This window comes from Natator depressus, chromosome 11 (assembly GCF_965152275.1).
Source record: "Natator depressus isolate rNatDep1 chromosome 11, rNatDep2.hap1, whole genome shotgun sequence".
NCBI classification, from domain to species: Eukaryota; Metazoa; Chordata; order Testudines; family Cheloniidae; genus Natator; species Natator depressus.
The window spans coordinates 58,259,924-58,273,121 of NC_134244.1; the positions used below are offsets into that span (position 1 = coordinate 58,259,924).

At 38.2% G+C, this 13,198-nt stretch overlaps 1 protein-coding gene across 3 annotated transcripts in view; it reads left to right on the plus strand.

Annotated features, from left to right (window-relative positions):
- AOX1 (aldehyde oxidase 1) overlaps positions 1-13,198 on the plus strand; it is a 76,305-nt gene that overhangs the window by 20,279 nt on the left and 42,828 nt on the right. For all 3 annotated transcript variants that reach the window (XR_012641481.1, XM_074967878.1, XM_074967877.1), the window contains 5 exons: positions 1,370-1,479; positions 2,330-2,514; positions 7,125-7,287; positions 8,111-8,203; positions 12,749-12,918. Coding sequence is in view for 2 of the 3 variants with exons in the window: in XM_074967878.1 (XP_074823979.1) it covers positions 1,370-1,479; positions 2,330-2,514; positions 7,125-7,287; positions 8,111-8,203; positions 12,749-12,918 (721 nt within the window). In the remaining variant the exon portion in view is untranslated. The remainder of the gene's footprint in view (positions 1-1,369; positions 1,480-2,329; positions 2,515-7,124; positions 7,288-8,110; positions 8,204-12,748; positions 12,919-13,198) is intronic.

Consider the following 13,198-nt stretch of genomic DNA (forward strand, 5'->3'; position numbering starts at 1 on the left):
AATTAAACATCAATTCCTTTGATGCTAACACATTGTGTACTTTATGCAGCATATGCAAAGCATAAAGGACACCAGTGTTTAGAAAATGTACACTTATTAATCATATTTATTATTTGTATTATGATAGTGCCTTCAGCCCCAGTCTGATCAGGGCTCCATTGTTCTGGGTGCCATATTAGACAGATCCTGCCCCAAACAATATACAATCTAAGGCCCTGATCCTGCAAGCACTTGCACATGCTTAAACTTTACACAGGTGAACTGTCCCATTGAGTCTGGTGGAGTTACTCATCTGCATAAAGTTAAGCACATGCAAAAGTTTTTTGCCAGAGTAGGGCACAACTTGAAACAAAACAAGTGGGTATATAAACAAATGGAGGGAGTTGGGGAGAGAGGATGAGGATAACATGATGAGGATAACAGACATAATTAGCAGTTTAGGTATATAAATAAGCAGTAGGTTTTAATGATGATTGGAGCACTATTTTCTGTAAGCATAATGCTATATTTAGAATGTCCAAACACTCCAACACTGTTTCAACAAGTTGTATCAATTTACACAGTGTTGACTAAGATATTATATTAACTTTAATTTCCTAGTGTTCCCATGTAAACATTTTATGATGGGGGAAAAACACACTGGTGAATTAAATACATATAAAATAGGAATGCTTTAGGAGAAAGTCTGCTAGCTGTTGCTTTTTTCTGATCCGTTAGATGGTCATGTGTATTGGTAAATTAGGTGGATATTTCAGAACAGTGTGTAATTTGCAAATATAGGGACACTTATCAGATGTCCTAATCCTGCTTTTAGATGGTCAGATTGGCATTTAGGCACATTAAGTCTTCTGAATGTCAAACTGTGGGACTGTTTACCTTTGTATTTCCTTGTTTATTGTTAATTACTTACAGGGTGGATTTGGTTTATAGCTATACCAGCAAACCCTCTGTTGTGTAGACAATGCCGAAGTAGTCACAAGGTTTTTGGACTGGGAATTTCAAAGGGCCTAGTTGAGTTAGGTCCCCAACTCTCTTTGGAAATCTACCTCCCTGCCTTAGGTCCCTTTCAGAATCCTAGCTTTAATCATTAATCTCATAAAATTGTGACTTTTTTAACTTTCAAAACAGTTGATCAAAAAGAGAAAGGAAAAGACAATACAAATTCTTCCTCTGGTAACTATTGAAAATAGAGAGACCACTTACGTTTAAGGTGCATGCTATTGTTGGGACATTATATGAACTTTAAGTAATTCTTTTCCCAGAAGTATTGTATATTCTTCCTTGACGATTAAATTGGATTTACACATATAAACTGCCTAGAGTTCACTTCTCATTGTACAGAGATTGTAATTTCTGTTTTCTCCAATAGAGGGAACACGGTGGATTTCTTTGAGTGACATTTTTGCCAGTGGAGTTGGTAACAATACCCTTATGCCTGAAGAAGTCTTAGTCTCTGTTCACATCCCTCATTCCAGGAAGGTAAAAGTTGCTGTGATGTTTGGATTTGTTTTGTGATAAGGATGGTTTAACCAATGTTTATATGGAATTAAAGAAAGAACAGGAGGAGGAAGTATGATCTGTGGTTTTAAAAAAAAAACAAAAACCACCCAACCAGTGAAATGTTTTGGAGGGCATTGATATATTCTGTATCCCAGGTCGCTGCCCATTTGCAGCCTGGCAAGACCTCCAGTCTTTATGCAGATGAAGCTCCTGTTATCTCCTGAGGGTTTTGCCTACATAGGGACTATAGGATTGATACATGATCCATGCTTCCACGCATAGTTGCTGCACAAGGTTGTTTGCTTGGTGCTGTGTCACCAGTAATTCTGTAACACCGTGGAAGGGCAATATCTCTGGGAATTGGTAAGAAGACTGTTTGGGAGATACCTGCAGGCAGTCGCACATCTCTGGTCTTGAATAAAAATGTGACTTAATTGAATTTAGATGACTAAAGGAAAAGATCTGTAAAAGCAGAAGATAGAGTTGAAATACTGGCTTGATTTGTGCTTGAGTCTGGAGGTTTAGGCAGAGGTTGAGCCTCTTCAGTTTTGTCTCCCATTCTAAATGTGGCCCTCTCCCATTCCCACTACCTCTCAATAACTGTTTGTGAGAGGGGCTCTGCGGGGGATGGAAAGGGAGGTGGGTTGCTTGCAAGACAACAGTGAAGAGGGAACTATTGGATGGTTAAGGGAAGGGAATGAATGGTCCTAAATGTTTTGGAAGTAGAATCCATGCTCTATGGTATTTATTACCTTAGTTCATGTAGATCTCTATTAGAACATGTTACATTTCTGTGCATACTTCTTAGCCTCCTTTTGATTTTTCTTAGCGGGAGTTTGTATCAGCATTCCGACAGGCCCAGCGCCGGGAAAACTCACTACCAATTGCTAATGCTGGGATGAGGGTACTTTTTGCAGAAGGCACGGACATAATTATGGACTTTGGCATTTTCTATGGCGGCGTTGGCTCTACCACCATCTGTGCAAAACAAACCTGTGAGGCACTCATAGGGAGGTACCGTATGAATTCTTAGAGGCTTTAGACATCTTTCAGATTTGAATATTGTTAGTTTTTTAATGTTTCAGGGCATAAATACGGAGATCCTTTATTTACAGAATGGTTGATGCCATTTATAATCCACCAGATGAACACAGATCAGCCCCAAGTGCTAAGTCAACTCCCCACCCCAGAATGGAGTATTTATACTTTTCTATTCTAAATGTTTTAAAGTCCACGTATGAATGTTGTGGTCATTGAAAGGTCTCGCCACAGGGTGGGTACAGTTGCTTTATTAGTGTCACTACATCACTTTGCTGTTGTGCCCCAACCTGACCTGGAGGGACCTCTACCTGTTCTTTATCCATTCAGTCTCTAGCAGCTGTGCTGAAACTTCCGAAGAGGCTGCTAATTAATTAGTATGAGGGAGTGGGGTTCTAAAGTGGGCACTGAAGAAGGACTGATCCCTGCATTAGCAGTACCAGCAGCAAAGGGCCTGAGGGGACTTATGCCTCCTCAGTTCAATGGCGGCCAGGGTTGGGTATGGCCCCAAATGCAGACTAGGGCATGTCTAGGGGCTGCTTTAACTTGCATCCCCCATTGAGGCTGGGGAGGACAGGGATATGGTATTTTACATTGACTAGCTCTCTGCACTGTTCTTAGCCAATCAGTAGCAGTAATCAGAACTCACCACCTAGCTAGCAGATATCAGGTGCAGCTTTCTCTGTTTATGCTCCTGGCAGAGGTGCATTGTAAGGAGGGACCTGAAGGAGGAAATGCCACTGATTGTACAGGTTGTAACTGGGAGTTTTTCCCACGTGTAAGGAGCAGCATGGGAGAAAATGAGAACATGATTTAACCATCAGAAAACTGAGCTTGTTCTAACTTGAACCTCCTCAAATTTCAGGGCCTGTGAACAAACCCCTGGGAACTGTTTCTCCCATGCAACTTATGACCCAATTTTGAATTGGATTTGGAAGGAGTTCATGTCACTTTTAGTATTTCTCCTGTGCTAACATAAATAACTACTTGGTGTGGCTGAATAGTCAGTTTACCATTTATGTAAAGAGGGCAGGATATTTGAGTATTGTAATTTAAAGCACTGATTGTTTTATTATTAATCTCGGAACTAGGTAGCACTTTGGAATAAGATATTATCTTACTCACTCATTAGACCTGGGTTCAAATTCTTGTGCTAATCACAAGTGAAAATAAGGCCCTGATGTAATGCTCTTTAAAGTCAATGGGAGACTTTCCATTGAGTTAAATGGGCTTTAGATCAGGCCATAAGTATGCTTATCTGTTGTGGTACATAGTGGACACTGATCTACAAAGAGTCCTTTGGATCAGAAGGGTGCTCTACATGTTTTCTATTCCTTCTGTATAGTGACAGGACAGAGTTAATTGTTCCTAAACAATCCCTAATATTCCCTGAATTGTGGGCACTTGTTATGTCTAAATAAATACTCCTTTCACTTTGAGCACCCAATTTAAAATGTTAAATAAGAATTGCATGCTTTCTGTGCAGCTCATGTAGTGTGAGTTCCTGACAACCCTTTTCTTTTTGCAAGCTTTTCATTGAACATCATGGCAGACCTACAGTTTATTCAAATAGATACCTATTCAGCAAAACGCGTAAGCATGTACCTAAGTCTGTCCATATTCAACAAACCGCTAAGGTACATGCTTGCTGAATCGGGGCCTTAAATTGATTATCTCTACCTGACACTATGTTACACTCCTTTTAATTGTAACAACAACCAGATGCCACAGCAATGACTGTCTCATAAAAATATGTAAACAAATAAAATTAGGCCTTCTGAGTTTTTGTTTATATCCTTCATGTTTATAACCAGTTCATCAAAAACTAATAAAAAATAAATGACAAAAAAATCTATTGTTGCCCTCAAAGGTGTTTGTACGTGAGAGAGATGTCTGAGCTCTTGGATCAACCCGTTATATTTAACTGGCTTTCTATGTATTCAGACAGTGTTCTGTTTTTCTGGTTTAGGCACTGACAGTTGGTATTATTGTTCTTGAGTGTCAAGATTTGCTCTAATAGATACAGTGGCTGCGATTTTCAGAAGTGCCTAAAGCAGTTAGGACCACAAGTCAAGTCATGACCTTTTCAACCTCTCTTTAACTGAGAGCTTTGCCAGGCCCTTGATTATTCTGTTGCTCTTCTCTGAATCCCCTGTAATTCTTGCAATATCCTTTTTGTGATGGAGTGGGCCCTGGCAATAATTGAAAATGCTGATAAATTGTTTCTCTAAACTCTGTCCTGTTGTGCCATTTGATCAGTTTATAAGCTGAAGCCGCCCTCCCACCCATTATCTTTTTGTTAGATTTTGCTACCCCTTTGATCTCTCTCAACATTGTGCACTCAGTTTCCATTTCTTGATCTTGAGGCCAGTGGTATAACCCTGCTAATATATTTATATTTATATTCTTACAGCTTTGGATTTGTATCCATATAGAATCAACTGTGTGATATACTTCAAAAGAGCAGAATTTTCAGAAGAGAGACCACTTTCAGATGAGCATCCATCATCTGAAAATCTGACCCCTTTAAAATGTCTCAAGTTGACATCCAAAATCACTAGTCCCTTTTGAAAGTTCAGGCCATTATCTATTGTATAGTGATAATTTTTAATAGAATTAAACTAGGGCTATCAAGTGATTAAAAAAATTAATCGTGATTAATTGTGCGATTAATCACGCTGTTAAACTACTAGAATACCATTTATTTAAATATTTTTGGATGTTTTATACATCCAAATAAATATATTTATTTCAATTACAACACAGAATACAAAATGTACAGTGCTTACTTTATATTATTATTTTTTATTACAATATTTGCACAGTAAAAAACAAAACAAATAGTATTTTTCAGTTCACCTAGTACAAGTACTGTAGTGCAATCTCTTTATCATGAAAGTTGAACTTACAAATGTAGAATTATGTACAAAAAATAACTGCATTCAAAAATAAAACAATGTAAAACTTTAGAGCCTACAAGTCCACTCAGTCCTACTTCAGCCAATTGCTCAGACAAACAAGTTTGGTTACAGTTTGCAGGAGATAATGCTGCCAATTTCTTGTTTACAATGTCACCTGAAAGTGAGAACAGGCATTCACATGGCACTGTTGTAGCCAGCATTGCAAGATATTTATGTGCCAGATGCGCTAAAGATTCATATGTCCCTTCATCTTCAACCACCATTCCATAGGACGTGCATCCATGCCAATGACAGATTCTGCTTGATAACGATCCAAAGCAGAGCAGACCGACGCATATTCATTTTCATCATCTGAGTCAGAGGCCACCAGCAGAAGGTTGATTTTCTTTTTTGGTGGTTTGGATTCTGTCGTCTCTGCATCTGAGTGTTGTTTTCGTAAGACTTCTGAAAGCATGCTCCACACCTCGTCCCTCTCAGATTTTGGAAGGGACTTCAGATTCTTAAACCTTGGGTCAAGTGCTGTAGCTATTTTTAGAAATCTCACATTGGTACCTTCTTTGCATTTAGTCAAACCTGCTGTGAAAGTGTTCTTAAAACGAACATGTGCTGGATCATCATCTGAGACTGCTATAACATGAAATATATGGCAGAATGTGGGTAAAACAGAACAGGAGACATAAAATTCTCCCCATGGAGTTTAGTCACAAATTTCATTAACACATTATTTTTTTAGTGAGCATCATCAGCATGGAAGCATATCCTCTGGAATGGTAGCCAAAGCATGAAGGGACATACGAAAGTTTAGCATATCTGGCACTTAAAGGCCTCATAGTGCTGGCTACAAAAGTGCCATGCGAATGCCTGTTCTCACGTTCAGGTGACGTAAATAAGAAGCAGGCAGCAGTATCTCTCATAAATATAAACAAACATGTTTGTCTTAGCAATTGGCTGAACAAGAATTAGGACTGAGGAGACTTGTAGGCTCTAAAGTTTTACATTGTTTTGTTTTTGAGTGCAGTTATGTAACAAAAAAAAATCTACATTTGTAAGTTACGCTTTCACAATAAAGAGATTGCACTACAGTACTTGTATGAGGTGAATTGAAAAATACTGTTTTTTGTTTGTCAGTTTTAGTGCAAATATTTGTAATAAAAATAATAATATAAAGTGAGCACTGTACACTTTGTATTCTGTGTTGTAATAGAAATCAATATATTTGAAAACGGAGAAAAACATCCAAAAATATTTAATAAATTTCAGTTGATATTCTGTTGTTTAACAGTGCAACTAATTGAGATTAATTTGTTTAATCGTGATTAATTATTTTGAGTTAATCGCGTGAGTAAACTGCGACTAATCGACAGCCCTAAATTAAACCAATTTTCATAGTTTAAAAAAAGCTGATTTATTTTACTAGCATATAGGGCTCAATTATGTTGACTTCATTGAGACTATTCATGTGAGTAGCAGCTGTTCGATGTGAACCACACTGCGTTACAGATCAAACTCCCAATATTGCTCCTGCTGAAATCCAAACTGCAATTGACTTCATTGTGAGAAGGATCTTGCCCGTGTCTGCGATATAAGCAAGTTAGTGTGGTCACCATTTAACTCATTCCACTGTGCCTAATATACTGATCGCAGTATTATTATTATTTTTGCCAGGCATTGGAATGAGCACATGCTGGATGAAGCTTGCAGACTGGTTCTTAAAGAAGTTTCTCTGCCGGGCTCAGCCCCAGGTGGGAAGGTGGAATATAGAAGGACTTTGATTGTCAGTTTCCTCTTCAAATTCTACCTGGAAGTGCTTCAGTCATTGAACAGGATGGTAAATTCTTGTCCTGGGTCTATTTTCATGCAGTCTAGTGAAAGGTCTTGTACTCTGTATTTATTTTTCCAGTTTGTACCGTGTACTGAGCATAATTTCTGTGTTCACAAAAAAATTAAAAATACATAACAACATATCAGTGCCACTATTAAAAGAGCTCTCACACTAAAAAAATTAAAAAAAATTAAAAAAGAGAGTGAGATCATCTTGCGTGGTCTACCTCTTCTCAAAAGGACAAATAGCTGGGATAAATAAATGGCTTTGCAATGTGCATAAATGTCAAAACTAACTACGCTATGATTTTTTGGTTTGGAGAGAAGACTTGTACAAAAATCTATTCAGATATCATTGTGTGGTTCTAATTTTGAGTTTTCTTTCTGAAGGATTCCTGTATTAAATCTGTTCAGGTTCCAAAGAAAAGAATGTTTTATCTAAATGCCAGCCTTGCAAACTTAGCTTGGGCTCTGAGAGTCAAGCCGGGTTTTTCCTTTCTCACCTATCACCACCAGCAGCAAAGGTTCTATGTCAGTTTTGTTCATAGCTCAAAACAAAGTTAACCTCTTCTTACTGCAATCCCTTTCATTGGTCTCTTGAAACAGCTGTGGTGTTATGCTCCAAATGCTTTTTTTTTTTGTATTTTTTAAATAAATGTTTTATGAATGCTCAACACTCTTCACTTCATTTTCAGCTACTTTTTTGGGCTCTTCTAAATAGGGGGAGACTTGAGAGGTTTATGTTCAATCACTGTGGTTGCTAATTCTTTTAATAGAAATGTTTGTGTTGTGAAAACATAACTATTATTATTAAAACACTTCTCTTTCAGGACCCCCATCGGTGTCCTGACATATCAGAGAAATATAGGAGTGTCCTACAAGATTTCCAACCCAAAATGCCCCAGAGTGAACAAATATACCAGGTCAGTGAGGCTCTTTTAATACTCCCATTCAGTTTAAAAGATACTGTTAAAAATTAAGATACAAGAAGAGCCCAAGCAGTGAAGGCCAGATACAGATTTTACAAAGCACTGAGGATGCTGAACTCTGTGCTTTTGATTTAAGCTCATTTGTCATTATGGCTTCAGTTTTCTTAACGCTAGTCATTTTAACTTATCCCTACTTTAGTACATGCTCAGTCCTTACAGGGATATAAGCTATTGGAATGGAATAAAGAAATGTGATGAAGTACAGTAGATCCTCAGATTTATGAACACTTTGGGAATGGAGGTTGTTTGTAACTCTGAAATGTTCGTAACTCTGAACAAAACATTATGGTTGTTTCTTTCAAATGTTTACAACTGAACATTGACTTAATACAGTTTTGAAACTTTACTATTTAGAAGAAAAATGCTGCTTTCCCTTTTTTTTTTTACTAGTTTACATTTAACACTAGTTTAATATGCTTTGCAAATTATCATGTGTTCAAGTAAAATTTAGCAGCAGAGGGGAGCAGAGAGCTATTCTTCATGTCTTTGTGCAGACAAAATTTTCCTGTTCTGCAAGAATTTTTGAGATTTCAAAATCTTCTTTCCCATCCCAAATTGGGACAAAAAGTCTAAATCTCAAAAATGTTCATGAACCAAAAATCAAAAAACAATTTGTATCAAGGCAATCAACATGTTTTATTTAGATAATTTCAAAATGTTTCATTTTAATTTTGACTTTTTTTACATTTTTGTTTCCTATCAATTAACTTAAATTACAAAAAGTCATTTCAAACTGAAAAATCAAACTTTTCATTTAGAAAATGTCAAAAGAGGACTTTTTGACAATTCTGAAGCTTATTTTTCCCTCAAAATTTTTTTTGAAACAGGCAATTTGCGACATTCTGGTTTTGACTAATTGGCATTTTTTGATTAAAAAAGTTCAGTCCAAAAATTCATGCCCAGCTCTCGCGATGGTGATCTGGAAACAGCAGCATTATTCCTGGGGCTACACCCTATGTGACAGTGGGAATGGGAGTCAATGGAAAACTGAAAACATTTCTGTTGTATTAATATAACATTGTATCTTAAAATGTTCCAATTAGAGTTAAATAAAAACAGAGGGGAAGAGAAATTAAGCAGCAAGGGTAATTGGTGGAAAGAGATGTTGAAATTTGAAATGAGCTAGGGCATCGATGAGGCAAAGAGATACAGGAAGGCTGTTCCAGGATGCAGTAGCTGCAAGGGAGAAGACTCTTGTACCAGTGGTGATGTAGGGACAGAAAGAAGCCAGTATAAATCTGAGGTAGCGGGGGGGGGGAAAGAGATAGAAGGAGGATGCAAAGTGCTTGAAGAATCTATTATTCTATCATAATATGCTATTGTCAATAGCTCTTAAACAAAATTATTTTCATGTGAAATTACACAGAAGAGAGCCACATTCTCTGCTGGTATAACTCTGACTTCTTGTAGTAAACACATGGTTCTTACTAGTGTAAAGTGAGAGGGGAATCAGGCATAGTAAGTTATATACTACTTTAAAGTCAGTTTTCTAGCAAAAACAAAGAATGACTGTGGCTCTTTTCTCCTTGCTAAAACATGAGGAAAGTCAGGAACAACACCATCTGGAGGCTTACGCAACTGCAGAAAAAATACCTCATTGTAACAACAACATGTCGCAAGGGATGAAAGCATTCCTTTTACTTATAGAACCAAGTCTAGGTCAGAGTCAGTGTTTCATTAGTATTTCCATTATCACAACATGTTTGAACAGGGAGAAACTTACGTAATTGTTTGGCTTCATACGCCACTGGCTTCCACACGGCTTATCAAATTGAACATTGTAGACAAAACTTGTCATCCCCATTTCACAAGAGGAATAGCTTTCCTTTTCAGTTGATTTTCCTGTAAGCACAGAGCTCCACTCGGTGTCACATGTAGCCATTTACAGATTTGGAAGGTTTTTCAGTAGGTTCAAAAAGTTCATTTGCAGTGAATGATGAGCTGTTAGAAACTTGCAACAGGATATTAATATATTGTGATAAATGGGCTGATTAGCTGCTCATAAGCTGTACTTCTGACTGCATTGCATGTAGGAACATAGAATTGCACACTGGATGGATCAGTGTGGCCCATCTAGTCCAGTATCTTGACAGTGACCTGTGCCAGAAGCTTCAGAGGATGGAGAGCCCCCCACAGGGGAAACACTATCCCCAGTAGTTAGAGATTGACATATACCCTCAAGCATGAGAGTTTAAATCCCCTCTGAAACTGCTTGTTTGTTGGCATTTTTAGATCCTTGCTATAACTCTGGATAATCTTACCTATATAAATGACAAATCCTTTTTTGGGTCCCACTAAGCTCTTGTGAGAGTAGAACAGCAACCTTTAAAAAGTGACAGCAAAAGGGTACAGCTGCCATATCACATCCCCCATTCATTAGAATTAGAATTCACAAAAGGAACCAAAGATGTCAAACAGGCAGAAAATATAGCACACACTAATAAGCAAAAAGGTACCACGGCACTGAAAGGAAATAGAATCTCTTTTTTAGTGGCATGTTAAAGTATGTGGAGAAGGGTGGCTGATGGTTCAGAGAACCATCATTTGAGCTCCTGCTCTGCATAGGTTTATGTGCTAATAAAAATGAGATTACATTTCCTTTCAATGCAGTGGTAGCATCTGATTTATTTGTGCTTGTGTTATTCTCACTGCATTTTCTGTTTGCAGTCTTTGATTCCTCAGTGAACCTGGAGCGGTCTTTGAAATGGCAAACCCGTTATAATTAATTTGTATTAAAGCATCTCCTAGAGGCCGCTATCAAGCTCAGGACCCCATTATGCTAGGTGTTGTACAAACATACAAGCCCTGTCTACATACACAAGTTGAACTGATTTACCTTAATGTAGACTGATTTAGTTAAGTCAATGTAGACTCCTTTTATGGATACTCTGAAGTCAGTTTTAGAGCATCATATATCGATGTAATTAAGGTAAACAACTTCAGATAATTTGTTATAAGGGACACTTAAACCGATTTTCAGATTCTGCACACAAGTGGGATGCACCAGTTTAACTTGCTTCAAAACTGATTGTGAACTCATTACAATTTGTGTGTGTAGACAAGGCTGTAGTAGACAGTCCCTGCCCTGAAGAGTTTACAATCTACATAAGCAAAGGGTGATTAGGGGAACAAGTGCAGTGGCTTACCCATGGTCAACCTAGCAGGGCAGTGACAGAATTCAATTCCCCCGAGTCCCAGTCCTGTGCTGCCAGGCACTAGACCGAACTGCTTTCCATACGCCAGATATTCATGTCTTGGATTCCTTTTTAAGATGTTAGAGACCACCAGCAGCCCGTCAGCAGGCAGTGACTACGCAATACAAGTTGGTATATTTTATTATTCAGATTATTCAGCATTGTGTTGCATGAGTGATTTCTAAGCAAGCCAGTGCACAGCTGTCAGTACTTATCTTCGGCAAATCTGTAGTTTATGCCTTGGTCTTACTTTGTAATATGAGCAATATAATCTTTTAACAGCAGGGAAATAAATGCAAGTGCTGAAAGATCTGTGCTTATTCAGATAAGACTATTGTAATGTTCTGTTAGAGGACAGTTGAGCTGGTTTGGGGAGTCCAACAATCAGGAAGTTCATGGTAGGAGACATCTAATTAAAACTCATTTCTCAGCATATTGCCAGTAGCAGACAGTTGACTAAAAAAGAAAACAGGGAGGGAGCTACTGGAGGAAGGAGAGGTTAATCAAACTACCTATGCATTGGAGACTGTAGGGGGAAAGAGGATTCAAAAATATGAATAAATAGCCAGTTCTCAGCATAGGGAAAGGTTAGTAGTGAGGAGTCAGTGGGATCAGTAGTTCAGGATGTTTATTAATGGACTGGAGAGGAGGGGTGGGGGGGGGTCAATGAGTACATGACAATATTTGCTGATGGCAAAAAATTATTTCTCAAGCAAGACCTAGAAAAATAAAATTAATAGGCAATGGAGTCACATATTAAATTCCTCACAGGCAGCTATGAGGGAATGCACATTGGAAGGAACATTTAAACTGCTTGTCCACACTGAGCAGTGCTGAATTAATTGTAAACTTTCAGGGGGAAAATCCAGGAGTCATGATGAATAGCTCAATGCACTGTACTGCCAAAAAGGTGAAATGAACAACAGAAGCCACTTGAGAATAATTCAGAAAATTATTACAGCACCACTGTATCTATCAATAAGACAGCACATTGTCCTCTTGAACATTGCATTCTGTTTTGGTTACTTTGTGACATAAAGGACATAGCAAATATAGAAAAAAATCAGGAGAAACTAGAAACAAAATGGGTAGACTCCTGGAGAAGATTGCATAGAAGGGATTAAAGCGATCTCTGGGGACCAGCAGTTTAGTAAATGCTCCAGCCTAATCTGTATATAATATTACGCAAGAAGTTGGTGTTGTTATACAGAGATTTTCAGACTCTAATATAAGGACACGCTGGCTTGTCTTTCTTCGGCTGGGGATTGGTTTTTTTGCTGAGCAGGAAGTAAACCCAGAGCAGCTTCCCAGGGATCCAGTAGGACGTCCCATCATGCACCAGGCTGGTATAAAACACGCCACTGGTGAAGCTCTTTACTGCGATGACATTCGTGCTGTGGATGAAGAGCTCTTCTTGGCTGTGGTAACCAGTTCCAGAGCCCATGCAAAGATTGTGTAAGTGCATAAATGCCTGAAAGAAAAGTATAACCATGAACGCATTGGTTGAGATTTTCAGAGCAGTGTAGGGCATTTAGATGCGCAACTTTCCCTAGATTGCTTTGAAAATCTCAGCCACTCTGCTTTGTAACAGAGGATAGACACTCAGAGCATTCTGATGATGGAATACTAATCTGAATACCAGCTCAGCATTTTTGTAAGGTTTGAGCTGCTCACAAAAGATGCACTAGTATAACTAAGATTGCCCTGAGTTAGTTAAACCAATGCAGTTTGGACA